The sequence below is a fragment of the Vanellus vanellus genome (genome assembly GCF_965231255.1).
Source record: "Vanellus vanellus genome assembly, chromosome: 4".
NCBI classification, from domain to species: domain Eukaryota; kingdom Metazoa; phylum Chordata; class Aves; order Charadriiformes; family Charadriidae; genus Vanellus; species Vanellus vanellus.
The window spans coordinates 20,187,347-20,203,313 of NC_138909.1; the positions used below are offsets into that span (position 1 = coordinate 20,187,347).

Consider the following 15,967-nt stretch of genomic DNA (forward strand, 5'->3'; position numbering starts at 1 on the left):
GCCAGTTTCTCCAGGAGAATGCTATGGGAAACGGTGTCAAAAGCCTTGCAAAAATCCAGGTAGATAACATCCACAGCTTTTCCCTCGTCCACCAAGTGGGTCACATTGTCATAGAAGGAGATCAGGTTTGACAGGCATGACCTGCCTTTCACAAAGCCATGCTGACTGGGCCTGATCACCCTGTTCTCTTGCATGTGCCGTGTGATGGCACTGAGGATGATCTGCTCCATGACCTTCCCAGGCACCGATGTCAGACTGACTGGCCTGTAGTTCCCTGGATCCTCCTTCCGGCCCTTCTTATGGATGGGCGTCACATTTGCCAACCTCCAGTCAGCTGGGACCTCCCCGGTTATCCAGGACTGTTCATAAATGATGCACAGTGGGCCGGTGAGCACTTCCGCCAGCTCCCTCAGCACCCTTGGATGGATCCCATCCGGCCCCATAGATTTGTGCACCTCCAGGTGCTGAAGCAGGTCCCTCACCATTTCCCTTTGGACTACAGGGGCTTCACTCTGCTCCCCATCCCTGTATTCTAGCTCAGGGGTCGGGGAATTCAAGGAACAACTGGTCCTACTGCTGAAGACTGAGGCAAAGACGGCATTAAGTACCTCAGCCTTTTCCTCATCCTTGGTTACTACGTTACCAGCCCCATCTACTAGAGGACAGATATTATCCTTGGTCCTCTTTTTATCGCTAATATATTTATAGAAACTTTTTTTGTTGTCCTTGACAACAGAAGCCAGGTTTAGCTCTAGCTGAGCTTTGGCCCTTCTGATTTTTTCCCTACATCGCTTTACTACCTCTTTGTAATCCTCCTGGGTGGCCTGCCCTTCCTTCCAAAGGCCGTATATCCTCTTTTTTTCCCTAAGCTGCAACACTAGCTCCCTGCTTAGCCAGGCTGGTCTTTTTCCCCGACGGCTTGTCTTACGGCACACGGGGACAGCCTGCTCCTGCGCCTTTAGGACTTCCGTCTTGAAAGACATCCAGGCTTCCTGGGCTCCTTTGCCCTGGAGGACTGCCTCCCAGGGGACTTTGTCAACCAGGCTCCTGAAGAGCCCAAAGTCTGCTTTCCGGAAGTCCAAGGTGGCAGTTCTGCTGACCCCCTTCCTTGCTTCTCCCAGAATTGAGAACTCTATCATTTCATGGTCACTGTTGCCAAGACGGCCTCCGACCATCACATCCCCCACAAGACCTTCCCTGTTTACAGACAACAGATCCAGCAGGGCACCTTCCCTAGTTGGCTCTTTCACTAGTTGTGTTAAGAAGTTATCCCCAGTACCTTCCAGGAACTTTCTAGACTGTTCCCTCCCTGCTGTATCGTATTCCCAGCAGATGTCCGGCAAATTGAAGTCTCCCACGAGGACTAGAGCTCGCGGTCTTGAGACTTCTCCCAGCCGTTTATAGAATATTTCATCAGCCTCCTCATCCTGGTTGGGCGGTCTATAACAGACTCCTACTACAATATCTGCCTTGTTAGCCTTCCCTCTGATCCTTACCCATAAACACTCAATCTCATTATCACCATCATTTAGTTCAAGACATTCATAACACTCCCTGACATACAGGGCCACCCCCCCGCCTCTCCTCGCTTGCCTATCCTTCCTGAAGAGTCTATAGCCATCCATGGCAGCACTATAGCTATGCGAGTCATCCCACCATGTTTCTGTGATGGCAACTACATCGTAATTACCCTGGTGTACAATGGCTTCCAGCTCCTCCTGTTTGTTGCCCATGCTACGTGCATTAGTGTATAAGCACTTCAGCTGGGCTATTGGTCCTTTCTCCTTTTTACTGGAGGGAGCTGAAGTTCTGCCATCCCCAGACATCTTCCTAAGGAGCCCGGTTACGCCCCCTGTCTTTTCCAAGTCTAGTGCCAGCACCCCACTTTCAGGCTTTTTGCTAGCAACCTTGGATCTATCCCCATCCCCCTTCAAACCTAGTTTAAAGCCCTGTCAACGAGCCCCGCCAACTCCTGCCCTAAGACCCTTTTCCCCCTCTGAGACAGGCTTTTTCCGTCTGCTGCCAGAAGGCCTGGTGTCCTGAAAAGCAGCCCATGATCAAAGAACCCAAAATCCTGCCGACGACACCAGTCTCTGAGCCAGGCATTGATCAGCTGATATTTCCTGTTAATCTTCCCATCCATCTGTGCAATTGTTGGGATAGAAGCAAACACTACTTGTGCTCCTGATCCCCTAACTAGCCGTCCCAGGGCCCTGAAGTCTCTCTTCATCGCCCTCAGGCTCCTTCCTAGAATTTCATCATTACCTAACTGAAAGATCAATAAAGGGTAGTAGTCAGTAGGCCTGACTAGGCTAGGGAGTTTCCTCCGGATAGCCTTAACTCTGGCCCCAGGAAGACAGCAGACCTCCCTACAGATTGGGTCCGGTCTACATATGGGACCATCCACTCCCTTCAGAATCGAGTCCCCTACTACAAGGGCCCGTCTTTCTTTCCTAAATGATGATGTCGTTATATGAGGTGTAATCTGTCTTGGCTTCAGTGGCAACTCAATGTTTGGCAAGCCACAGTTATTGCCATCCTCCTCTTCCCTTTCAAGAACATCATATCTGTTCTGTAACAGCACCTGGGATGGCGTGGGGGTTACCTGGGAGGCACGCCTGCCACGACGAGTGGGGACTTGTTGCCACTGGCCCCTGTCTTCTGAATCTCCACATTCAGACACAATGCTAGAGGGTGTGGGGTTCATTGTATGCGGAGCTCGGTCTCCCTGGGGTGCTTCTCTCAGGGAAGACAGAGTGTGACTCCAGTTATCTATCTCCTGTTCACTTTCCCTTAGACTTCTTAAGCGGCTTACCTCCTCACGGAGCTCCATCACTAGCTGAAGGAGTTCCTCTACTTGGGCACACCGCCCACAGGCCTGCTCACCGTCACTATTCAACACCGGCGCAAGAGAAGGGCACTCCCTACAGCCCGACCCCTGGGTGGCAGCATGTTGCCACGCTAGCTCTGTCTGGGTGGCCACCTCAGAGCTGCTCGGTGTAGAGCTCAGGAAAGCCATGGTTTTCTGCCGAGTTCTTACCATGACGTTCTGGCCGGGTAAAGAGTTTTTTAGTAACTTACCGTCAGAAGAGCTGCGCCCTGTTTGCCCACTCTCACCTCGGTGACGCCCGGGGTGACGCCCACCAGCTGCCCGCGTGGCCGCTGCGCTCCTGAGCAGCCCGTTTAGAACTGCCGCGGGTGACGCTGGCTCCGCCCCTGCCGCGTCAGCAGCCCGCCCCCGAGCTGCCGGCTCCGGCACCAGCACGCGCCAGCCGCTTTTCCCGGCTACAAGAGCCCTCAGAAGAGCCCTTTGCCAGCCCGATCCGCCGCCATCCCCTTCCCCAGTGAGGCCTGACCTTCACTGGAGCTGATCTCCTCGGCGACTGACCGAGTTTGACCGACTGACCACATTTTTCATGGCCACTAGCCACGGCAGGAATGGGTAATATCCATTCACACTTATTCCAGCTTAACCACACAGCAACTGTTGATTCTCTGTTACTCACTCCATTATCAGGAAAAAGCAAGCAGTTAGAAGCCAGCTAATACAGTGTGCAGAATCTGGCCTAACACACACAACAACAGACTAGACCACACACCCCCAGCCACCAGAAAACAGGAATATAATTGAATTTTCTAATAAAAAAACGCAAAGATCCAGCTGCAAGGATCATTAATAATTTTGTAAGCAAGCCACAAAACCTTATATCCAAGCTGCAGCCAAAACCACAGGTTGCTTGTTTCTTACTTTGAAGCAATCCACTCCTTTCTGTAAACACACTTATTTTTACGCCAATATTGTACTTGCAGTCGCCTACAGTCAGAAACGGTTACTGCCATAAACATGATTCTCTTGCCTTGGGTTTTTACACGGTCGTCCCTTTACACCATTGTTCACTGGTGAAATGAAAACAGCTGATGGAAAGTCAGCAGAGAAGTTACAATGCAGGCTTTCGGGCTAGCAACATATGGTCCCAGACAGCCATTAAAGGAGCAAAATTGCTTCCAAGAGCTTTCTTTGGTGGCTCATTTATCTTCCTTCCTTTTTAATATCCTCAGAGCACATTTCTAAAGACAATCACACAGCGCTCATGAGTTGCAGGAAACATCCCACCAGTTATAATGGATACCTACTTCGATGCCCTTTGGCAATTCAGCGTGATTTCTCTCCACTTTCTTGTGCTTGGAGAACAAAGGATCCTTGTGGTCGCTCTTGTTCCTGGCAGTGTTATCCATGGCAGGCAGCTCACCAGTCTCACTTCTGGGTCTCTTCTGGGCCATCTTGGTTGACTTTGGTGGAGGATGTGCAGGAGACATGGGTGGCAGAGGTGGCGGTAGCAGGAGATCTCTCTTCTGGTTTTCAAGTAAAGCTTTTGGTGCTCTGGAGATGGGAAGCGAATTCAGCAATTGGGATGAATATGGTGTACATATAACGTAGGTTTTTTTTAAAAAACTTAGTTACTTCATGTACCAATTCTGTTTAAATTTCTCTGGAAGTATAAGAGGACTTGTTAACATAAAGAATCAAACAAAAGCAAAATGAAACTTCAGGGATTTCATTGTGCATTAGATACCACATCCTCAGCTGCCAACACCACACAAGAAAGTTTCTTTTCAAGTAGGAGTAAGATTTGTCCTTGGAGTAAGGACTTGCAACCAGAATATCAGGATGTTGCAAAAAAGGCATCCCTCCAACACAGCCTCTTTTCACTGAAAATGGGAGAGGGGTAATAACAGCAACTAAAATCCCTGGGACAAATCACACAACAAGGCAAATGAATTGCAGCACTGACTCTCTCTCCCCATTATGCTAGAAGATATCTTCTATGGTCAGAAATACTCACCCTGACACTTGATCCTGTATATGCTTTGACCGAGTTTAACTGAGTTGTTCCTTTAAGACTTGCCAGCTCACCCACACAACACTTATAAAGTTGAGAGGATTCAGGTGAGAGAGACTTAAAATGCTGTGCTTTATAATGGCAGAGGCTATCACATTTAATAACACGGTGGCATATCAGTTTTGTGATCATCCGGAGTTAGGATTACCAGGGAACTCTGGCAGCTTTAAGCAGCACCAGATAGCTCTAAACCTTGTTTCTCTACTGCTCACTTACATCGTTTTTATCCAGCTTCTCAAAGTTTCCAGGAAAACACCGAACAGTGGATCCCAACTCATGGATTGCAACATCAGAAGAGCAGGAAATTAAGTTAAACCCAGTGAGAAGACCGAAGCATGACATTGCACATCTTGCTTCATTCTGCTGTGCACAGGACAGTCCTCTCCTGCCTTCCACAACCCACTTTTCCCATGGTACAGTCCCTACTCGCTGCACACATGCTCCCCAGCTTCCCTACCTTGGTACAGCTCTCTCCCCAAAAACGCATCCTTATCCTTCCCACTCTGCAAGCCAGAACACGGCTAAAAGGGGTGCTCATTTTCACTGAGCAAAAGGGAGGAGTGAACCCCAGAATTAAAGCCCTTCTGTATCCCTTCATACAACTAAATGTTAGCCCCAAAGTCTCAGTGCTTTAAGAGCACGTCAATGTTTTCTCTGCAGAAAAGCAGTTTAGTCGTATTGTCAGGACACAAACCTCAACGCTACATACCAATCCAATACCTCCAATTCAAGCAACAAGCAAGCAGGAATTGATCGCAGTGCCCCGTGACTGATGCATGAGCCTCCCCTCTCAGGGACGCTGCCCATTTGAAGACATGCTCCTAGAAGCATTAGCTCTAGCAAAGAGCTAGCCAAAATGCTGGCAGTACACTGGTATGCAAATTATGGGTTAAGTTTCAGGAGACGTACCAGAAGCACTGCAAATGCTATGCTGAATAAATGAGAAATTCCTGGCCATGAAGGCCATCTGAAATTCCACAGTTTCATGATTCAAAAGGCATGCTGGCTGTGTGTCCATTAGGTCACATACAAAAAAGACAAAGACAACGAGATGATTTTAGTGGAAAAGGGAAAGGCTCCCTACCCTTACTCACCTATACATACAACTCTGTTTTCTGGATTGGGCTTTGTGCGTTTCACCCATATACAAATTTGGGCCAGTCACTGCAAAAAGCTTATTGGCTCTGCATCATGTTGGTTTAGTTAGAGAAAGGGGGAGCTGCACACCTATGTGCTTCTGAAGCATCCCAGTTTAGCAGCCTCACACGGCAGCAAGGGAAGAAACCAGAGTTCTGCAATATCCATCACATCCACCTCTGTGTTGTCAAGCTGGGAGAAGACAGGTCCCACCTAGCACAGACACCGTGTGCACCAGCAGCCAGCCGATAAGTACAATTCAAAGCCTGTCACTGGTGACAGCAAAAGCAGCTGAGGGAGCAGACAGTATCAGCATTGACACATGACTTTTTTCTTTCATCAGAACCTGTCCAATTAAGAAAACAGCAACAATCACCAAGTCGAAATTTATGGACATTCAGTTACACTTAGCAGAATATCCTTTCCCAAGAGGCTGCCAGAACTGTCTCTGCTCAGTCATGGGAACGAGAGTCATGACTTCAGGGCTACACTTTCAGCTATTTCACCTGTTTGCGGCAAGAATTTGATCAAGCAACTCAACTTGTCTGCACCTCGGTTTCTCTGTGTGCAAAACGCGTTCACCTCATCTTCTCACCTTACAAAGGCTAAGAGCTTTAAATGCATGTGAAGTACCACGAATCTGACAAAAAGCTTTCTGCTGCTTCTCATGCAGTGAGAGCACAAACTTCCCCAAAATAAGTATGACAGCAGAACCCAGAATGAGGAAGACATGGGCAAAGAAAAAGAAGTTCGTAGTATCATAGAATGGGTTGGGTCGGAAAGGACTTTTAAGGATCATTTAGTCCAACTCCCTTTTTAAAACCATTTTAAGGCTAATTCCACTTCTCATGAAAGCAGAAATAACTGATGCTTGAACTCTTAAGTCTTACTCACCTAGAATCACAGAATAGTTTGGGTTGAAAGGGACCTTTAAAGGTCATCTAGTCGACACTTTCCCCCTCTCCCCCCGGCAGGGACATCTTCAACCAGAGACATCTTCAACCATCTTCAACCTCTTGCCATCCCCTGAAACCCCTAAACTATCATGCAGAACAAGCACATGCTACTCCCCACAGAACAGCTGCCACCTCCCAGATCATCTAGGGCAATCATCTGCTGACAGATTACCACCATGGTAGTTTGCAGAAGGGAAAACGACTCCTGCATCCCGCAGGCAGGCAGTCTACCACACTGTTTGTAACTCAAGCAATGTAAAATTTTTTTGCACTGATTTGTTTCCTGCATCTGGTCTGAAAGACAGCAGTGCAAATGGTTGCCTACCAGCTTAGAAGGAAAAGCAGCATGGGCATAACTGGCAACTAAACTTCTTGCAGCATAAACAGATTTTTTGAGCTATGCGTAATACATGGATCAGAGCACGCAGCAACATAAGCTGCAGGATGGACAAGTTCATGTTTAAAATAGTAAAGTCTTCATTCCCATCTCAACTGTAGGAAATCAAGGCAAATGCAACAACATTCAACGCTTTTGCAGCACTGTAAACCAAGTATGGGAAGACAACAAGCCACTGAAACATCAGCTTATGCTTGAATGATTAGAACCATAATCCTCAGCGTTAAGAAGACAGAGGAAGATAGATAAGTGACACCCAACCTTCACATCTGCAACAAATAAAAAGGTGAATAAATTATATTCCCATAGCCACATGTTTGGTTCCAGGATGTAAAGACAAATCTGCAGCAGATTAAGTTTCAGAAGACACATTAAGTTATAAGCAAACTCACAAGCATAAGCACAGGAGATACAGTTCCTCGCCTTAACCTTTTTGAGAAAGACTCAGCTTTATGCATCTTTTTGCCATCCCACCACTGTATACTCACTTCAATTTATGGGAGTCTTTGTTAGCTGAAGACTGCAATGGTTTTGTTTCTTTTTCTGATTTCATTTTCTTCCTATCAATCTCCTTCTCCACTTCCCTCTAACAGGAAGAAAGGAAAAAAAAAAAAAAGAAAAAAAAAAGAAAATCACTCAGGTTTTGAATGTGCAGGTAAAGTACAGACGAACACATCTAAGTTTGACTGATTCTGGTTAAAAAAAAAAAGACAATATAAGATACTGGAACTGACAAAGTGGAAACCCAGAGCACACCGGATATAGATTTCCGGCTCACTGACAAGTATCCTAAAATGACATTATCTACTTTTGCTTGGATAGATTAATTATTTTGTAGTTGCAGGGATGGAAACGCAAAACCTCTTGTTGCCAACAGTAATCAAAATTAAGGCACATCCATTGCTGAAAAATAGCATTTCATCTGTTCTGGATGGTTGTGTGTTTTTTTTTTTCTCCTACTCAGTATGAATTGTACAGAAATGTATTCAGATTCCTCCTGGCAAAGTCATGAACTGCAAGCAATTGTGTTTTGTGATAGGCCTTATCAAAGGGAAGGAAAAAACTGCATTCACAGGAGAGTTCGATCACTCAGATTTCCAAGATGCACAGGGGCTTTTGGTTTTAACAACAAGAATCTGATACCAGAAGAACAGGAACCATTAAGGCAGAGAGGTAATAAATAATACTTTTAAATTGCACTCGATAGATCTTAACAATACAAAGCATCCTCATCTGCTTACCTGAATCAAAAACTTCAGAATAATTTGCTACAAGCCAAGAAAATGTAAAAGAAACTACACTGATAAGTCAGCGTTACCCATAGTGCGCCTGGTGGCAGCCAAAAGCATTCCAGGACTTTCTGTCTCTCTCTCTCGAGTACATCCAGGTTTACGTCACTGTGGTGGTGCTCAGTGGGTTATGCTCAGCACAGAGTCTACCTCTGGCAGCGTGCTCAGGGCAAGCCTCAAGCACCTAGATCACGTCCTTAAACTGTTTCCCAGGTTGAGCTCCACAGTGCCGCAAAAGATGTCTGACAGCTGCACCTGACCAAACTGGCTGTGATGAAGCCTGAGCCTCCAAGGACACTGATGCATGCTGATATAATACAGATGTTGAGTCTCTTAGGAGGGTTTTCCTGCAATCAGATACTCAGGCTGCAAGGGAAGACACGTCTAGTATCAAATAGCTCCTCTCTTGGCTCTTTGAGACAACAGAAGCAGCAACAGATTTACTGCCTGTTCACCTTTCTCTTGCTGCTCTGCAGGAGGGGGACTGCCGGGGTCTCTCAAGTTTCTTCACCATTTTCCTGCTCTTCCCCACAACTATGGGAAGCTCAGAAAATGACAAGACTAAAGGAAAGCCACGTGGGAACCAAGGTAATTCACCCACACATGCTAAGCCACCTGCTCTGTGAGGAGGACCAAAAAGTTACACAGGCACTGAAACGTCCACAGTGAATACCCATTCACCTTAACACCTGCAGCCAACTCTCTGTGCAGCTGAACCAGCTGGCTGGAAGTATATCCACAGTCCCCTTTGGCAGTTAGCTTTCAAAAACACTCATGAGCTACTACCATCGCAGTTAAATAAAGGTCTGTCTTGGAATTCAGGGGAAAGCAACTATTATAGCTGAAGGACTCTACAAATCCCCTTAGTGGATACACGCATCTTTTAAGCATTAGCATTGCTGCTAGCACCACAGCAGCTCCAGGAAAACCAAAGACATTTTCTACATATTTATCCAAGCGCTGAGATCCAAAGCAGGGTTTAGTGATGGTTGTTACTATCAGTGAACCTGGTTCAGTCAAAAGTCTGCATTTATGGAAAAGTAAAAGGCACGGGGCTGCTGCCATCACCCCTAGTAATAACACAGTTTACATCTGCAGAATTCAGTCCTCTTTGCATAAGCAAGCCTTCACAACTGTTTCATGGAAATAAATAATTCCACACAGGAAAAGACTACGCTACTCAGACTGTGGTTGCGTGACTAAAGGCAGCAGAAGGTGCATACATGGACAAAACCAAAAACCACAGACCAGGGTGGCCTGGGTCAATTGTCCCTGTGGGCACCCCCACAAACTGCAGGCAAGGTGCTCTCCCACAACAGACACTCAATGGGTAGCACAGATGACTCCACAGTCTGGAAGGTGCTTCAGATACTATGCTGCTTTTCAAGGAGTTGCAGGGGGAGGGGGAACTGCAGCCCTACAAAGCTCTGCTTGGGCTGAAAGCAGAGAAACCCACAAATGCTCCCAGCAGGCTGGCCAGCTGCATGCTGTGACACAGCCTGCTGCCCAAAGGTCCTCTCTGACATAGGAGGGCTGAGGTTTTGGTGTCTGAGAAAATTAGTATTTCAAGAAAACACAGAAAAAAATGTTTTAAACCACCAAAGCATTTGTTAGACAGCTTACAAGGCTTTTCATTTGCTCAGCAGGGGATTTGTGATCAACAAGAAACATCTGTGGAAAGTTTTGGTACGCATTCCCTTTAGAAGTTTGATAGCACCTTTATAGGAGGAGCATAATGGGTGCACTCCCAACCTATGAAGCAGAAATGAACTCTCCACACAGGTTTTTCAAACACCACCTTGGCCCTTGTACAAACCCACCTCCCCCTCCACCCCTCACCTTCCTCTTTTGAGGAAGACAAGTCTGCCTGAGCGAGGGCTCCTCGGTGCGCACAGGAGACTTCTGGCAGTTGTGTTTGGTTGGAAGATGAGTGTCCTGAGGAGCCCTGGCTGCTCGGCCGGAGCTTTTGTGATGAGGCTCCCTCGGCTCAGCGTGCTGGTGGGAAGAATTGCTGCTGATGCCATCGCCCTGCTCCTGGCCCTCCTCACATCCATCCCCATGGGCGATTTCGCTGAGACTTGGCACTGCTGGTGGGTTCACCTTGGTCAGCCAGTTGTTGAGCTGCCACTTATTAGAAGTTGGTGGGTCAGGCTGCAGACAAAAAGAGAAAAGAAGGATGCAACACTGATGCCTTTATGGGCTATTTCCATCCTAGCACTGCTTATCAGAACCCAGTAAAATTTCCTCCTTATTGTTAAAAAAGGCGTGAAAGTGAAAGACCGTGAGACAGTGAGGATGCTCTAGTATGTGCACATGAACACTCACTTCAGGAACACAGACCTCGTTTTTGCACAGGATCAAATATGTTGCACAGCACTCCTGGTTCTCTGCTAGCCCTACCTGTCATCCAGTAAGAGAGTAGTCTACATGAAAGCTTCATCTTGGTTTGCCACTAACCAACATTGTTGCACAATCAGACAACGTCTAAAAAAAGCAGCAATTGTAAAAACGGTTTAGGTGCTGTCCTCACAATGCTTTTGGAAAGTTATTTGCACACAGCAAAACGGACAAGGGGCTGTGCCAGCTATCACATCTCATTGAAGTTTGACAGGTAGGCTGTCAGGCTCCTGTGGTTTAACCAAAAGAAAACCATTTACCATAAGAAATTGTATGGCTACCGCATCAAGTCCAGCCTCTTCTGAGTCCTCTGCCTACACAACTTAACACTTGCTTCCCTCTGGGTCAAGCAAGGCATGAGCAATGACCAAGGTCTGAAGGCCTCTGGAGTCACAGTTTAGGGCTGGGCTGGCCACTAAATGAATGACAGATGTTTTCTATTAACCCCTCTCCCTTCCCAGAAGAGAGAAAGGAGAGAGGATAAGGGAGAAAGACTTACGGCTTGAAAAAAAACCCTAAACCAGCTTTAATGAAATATTAACAATAAAAAGAAAATATAATAATATTAATAAGAAAATAATGAAATATATACAAATATATATAAACCCAATATCGAGCTCCCAGGATGACAATCACGTCACCAGCCAGCACTGGGGAAATCCCAGACTGGACTCAGCAGCAGACAGGAACTGGGTGCAGGAACACACAGATCAGGATCAAAGGCAGAACAGACAGAGTCCTCCTCCGACTCCAGCCACTGAAGAAAAGGGAACTTGAGCCCTTGCTCCCTCAGCTTTATAATGAGCATGAGGCAGATGGGATGGAATACCCCGCTGGTCAGTTTTGGGTCATCTGTCCTGTCCGCTCCTGCCCGCTCTTCTGCTTCCAACTCGGTACATAACAAAGTTAGCTAACCCTGGTTGATACAGAGATAAGTATAAGCAAAAGCCTCTCGGCATACTATTCCTTGGTACTAACTATAAGCATCAGACTTTTTGATTGCCAGAAGCAGACACTGTCTGAAAAACATACCATTAATTTCAGAGAGTGCATTCAGTTAGACCAGACTAAACTGAAAAGGAAAATTATTGAAAAGGAACATTAGTTTTGTTCTATCTCAAACCAGGACACACGGTCAGATAACGTAATGTGGTCGCTACAAGCCCTGCTTAACCTAACAGGAGTCTGACAAATTACGAGAAAAAGAGCAGAGAGATGATCAGAGGGCTGGAGCACCTCTCCTATGAAGACAGGCTGAGAGAGGTGAGGTTGTTCAGCCTGGAGAAAAGAAAGCTCTGGGGAGACCTTATAGCAGCCTTTCAGTATCTAAAGGGGGCCTACAAGAAAGACGGGGAGGAACTTTTTAGGAGGGCATGTAGCGATAGGATGAAGGGGAATGGCTTTAAACTGGAAGAAGTTAGATTTAGATTAGATATTAGGAATAAAGTTTTCACTTTGAGGGTGGAAGGCACTGGAACAGGTTGCCCAGATAAGTCGTGGAAGCTCCATCCCTGGAGGTGTTCAAGGCCAGGGTGGATGGGGCTTTGAGCAACCTGGTCTAGTGGGAGGTGTCCCTGCCTATGGCAGGTGGATTGGAACTAGATGATCTTCAAGGTCCCTTCCAACCTAAGCCATTCTATGATTCTATGAAAAGCAAACCCAACTAACCCTAAAAAAAGACAACAGAAACTGCAAAGCAGGAGCATTATTCTCTGGGGCCTGTTCTGAAAACACCACGTATGGGTCAGCATCACTTAAATGTGTAGCTCATTATTTGGGCACCATCATGGCACAGTTACACTCCTGCCCTTACCGATTCTCCCCAGTCACAACTCTCCCTTCTCAGAAGTCTCACAACTCTTCCCCAAAAAGAGAAAGCCTGAAAGGTTTTCCAAGACTAATGAATCCCTTCTACCACAATTTTCTTCTCTATCCAGACTCAACTCACTGTAGAACATGTGGATAAACAAAACATGTCTTCAACTGTGTTTCAGAGAGTCAATCTAGAAACCTGGTTTAAAAACCAGTTTGGTTTTACCGTGGGGTCGTAAGAAAAATTAAACCACAAATTCCATTATAGTTTTCAGACAACACAAATCAGCTTTGTTTTCATTAGAATTTTAACTCATTAGCCACCAAAGAGCATTTTTTTTTATTTAAACACTATAAAAACGTGGCCAAAATACTTAGCAAACTTCAGTTCATAATGTAGGTAGCTAGCAGACAGTGGCATACTCTGATGCTTTTCTAGCACCTTCTACCATTGGTTACCTTGTTTGTGATCTACACCATCATACGGGCTTTCCTTAGGTTTTCCAAACACAAAGAATAGTAAGAGACTTCAAAAAAAAAAAAAAAAGAAAGGAGGAACTATTGCCTATAGGTCTTAAAGTCTGTGCTTTTGCATGTGAAGAACTGACTATAAACAAATGGGCCATGTGCAATAATTTGCTCCTTGAGCACCATGGATGAACAGTTTGCTGAATAAAAAAGGATAAGATGGTCAATGGCAAATAGCTAGGATTTCACTAAAGCGAGAAGGATCTTGCAATCCAGTATTTTCAAAACAAAGCAGGCAGGATTGGGTAAAAGAGTAGAAGTATAATATCTGTTTCCTTCCAAAGACAACCGCATTGCAGAAGGCAAACTCCGTAACTGAACTGCTGGAAGGTGAAGTGTATTAGATATGAGAAGAAAAGCTATGCTTTCTCAAAACTTGTTTTCTGCACATAAAATTCTCCCTTTCATGTGCTTCTAAGGCAAAAGAAAGGCTCTTCTTCACATATCAGGAAATTGGTCTCACCCTGAACCAGCCCATAGCCTCAGCACTCAGAAAACCTGCACGGGCAGAGGTGCACCCCAAACATCCCAGACAAGCCGTGCTTCTCATCTGTGCCTTACTTGTGTCTCCCCAGCGATGACACTAATTCCTCCAGGAGTGCTAGACAACGATGCCAAAGTAGAAGGGGGAACACTTCAAGGTTAGGCACGTAAAAGTCTAATTACGCTGTTACTAAGGATTATTTAATTGACAAACTCTAGAAGGGAAGCAAAGGGCAAAAAAGTCTGATGATGAAGCAAAGATGTCAAGGGGACACATGAATGATGACGTTATTTCAGGTCTCCTGTCCTGACTGCATTCAGGCAGCAGAGAGTCTGAAGCAAGAGGCTGTATTAAGCAGCCTCTACATTTTATTTTAATATTCACCTCAGGCGCTGACGCTCTCGCAGGGTCGTTTGCTTCACTGTCACTGGAGGTGCTCTCTGAGGTGGTCTCCGAGTCTGAAGAGCTGTCTGAGTCACTGGTGCTCCCTGACTCCGAGCTGCTGGAATGTGCTGATGCCACACTCTTGGGCTGGGACTGTAGGGCACTGCTAGACCACCATGAGCTAACATTAGAAAGCAGCATGGGCGAAGGTTACTTATTATATTGACACGGCAAGATTCAAAAGTAAAACTGAAACCCCATGTTTTGGCAGTGAGCGGAGATGGGAGAAGGCCAAAGGAATACATTGCCATACCCAAAAGATAAAGCACCGGAATAAAAAACCTCTGGAAATAATAAAACCTTCAACTCCAACCCAGTCAGACAAATACATAAGCAGGACATCACTGCTACACTATGAAGCAGCATTTAGCCAACCAAAGTTTAAAAAACAACTGAAACTGACAAGTGCTTTTCTGACAGCCCCAACCCTCAAAAGAAAAACTTCCAATAAAGGCTAACAAGATGGAAACACACATTCCAGGATGGTTTCTCTTTTTTGTATTCTCCCCTTCACCTTTTCACTTCATCTGTGTTACTTGGTCAAGGTGCTGTAACTGTTTCGTTAACAGCCATGTCAAGCAGCGGCTTTTTTTCAACACCCTCCCCTACTCAAAAGTGTTTTCCTCCAGCACTGACAATGGGAATGAATAGAAGTGAGGGAGAGCCACGACTTTGATGCACAGCTTCTTTTTGCTTTGAAATGGGCTTACAAAATCAAAATGTTGGGTTTTTTTTTATTTTTTTTACTTTGAAAACTGTTTCCCATATCAGCATCAACACGCTTGTATTACTTGGAGGCAAGCTCCTTGCTGATCCAGACTGATATCAAGAGAACACTCTATTTCAAGAGCTTGCAGAGACGCAGAAATCATGCCAAGAATCGGCATGCCCTTCTGCATGTCTGACTTTGTCGACCATTACCCTGTGCTTGAAGAATACAGATATCAAGCCAAAAATGTCTGTCAGTGCTCTCCTGTAGGAAAAATTCTGGGCTTCTCCACCTTTCTTCCTCTAATGCTGGCATGTGGCTGTTGAGTCTACCTTGAATATTGCTTCTGACTAACAATACATGGCAGGAGCTGCTTACAATCAGCTGCCTTATCAGGGAGCTGAAACAGCCTCAATGAGTCTACTTAACCGTTTCCTGTTCTTCACTCACTTGGCTGTTTTGGGCCTCCTTCCAAACTAAAACTGGATTCACGTCCATCACTACTACAACTGAAAATCCCATTAGCTCCAGCGTGATCTACATACACAGTGGTGGACGGGAAGAGGAGAAAAAAAAGAGAACAGCTGGGGAAATAAAATTATGGCTCACAGGCAAAATCCAGCATGACTGGATTACTCAGTTCCAATTGGAGCTTTCTGTAAAACCCCCCACAAGCCAATTTTCAAAAGCAGCTTCAGGCAGCTAGAAACAAAAGCCTGTGTCTACAAGAGAAACCAGGAACCCTTACCTATCTACCCCATATACAAAAAGTAGTTTTGGTTTTCCTCCTTATTTGGTCTAGCTAGTAGTTTGGGAACAAACCTGTACCTTGGAGGAGCAAGTGAAGAAGGTGGCTTTTCAACAACCTGTTTTGTTCACAAAAACAAAGAGGAGAGGGGGAGGAAAGGTTAGC

General features: G+C 45.8%; 2 protein-coding genes across 2 annotated transcripts in view; both read right to left on the bottom strand.

Moving 5' to 3' along the window:
- Window positions 1–15,967, bottom strand: part of LOC309670951 (kelch-like protein 8) — a gene marked incomplete at its 5' end in the record, with an annotated part of 421,963 nt that overhangs the window by 394,551 nt on the left and 11,445 nt on the right.
- The window catches only part of LOC309671220 (AF4/FMR2 family member 1-like), a gene marked incomplete at its 5' end in the record, with an annotated part of 32,359 nt that overhangs the window by 10,281 nt on the left and 6,111 nt on the right, over window positions 1–15,967 (bottom strand). Inside the window, 5 exons of the mRNA XM_082482425.1 lie at window positions 4,135–4,381; window positions 7,880–7,971; window positions 10,547–10,831; window positions 14,286–14,448; window positions 15,883–15,920. Of these exons, the coding sequence (XP_082338551.1) occupies window positions 4,135–4,381; window positions 7,880–7,971; window positions 10,547–10,831; window positions 14,286–14,448; window positions 15,883–15,920 (825 nt within the window). The remainder of the gene's footprint in view (window positions 1–4,134; window positions 4,382–7,879; window positions 7,972–10,546; window positions 10,832–14,285; window positions 14,449–15,882; window positions 15,921–15,967) is intronic.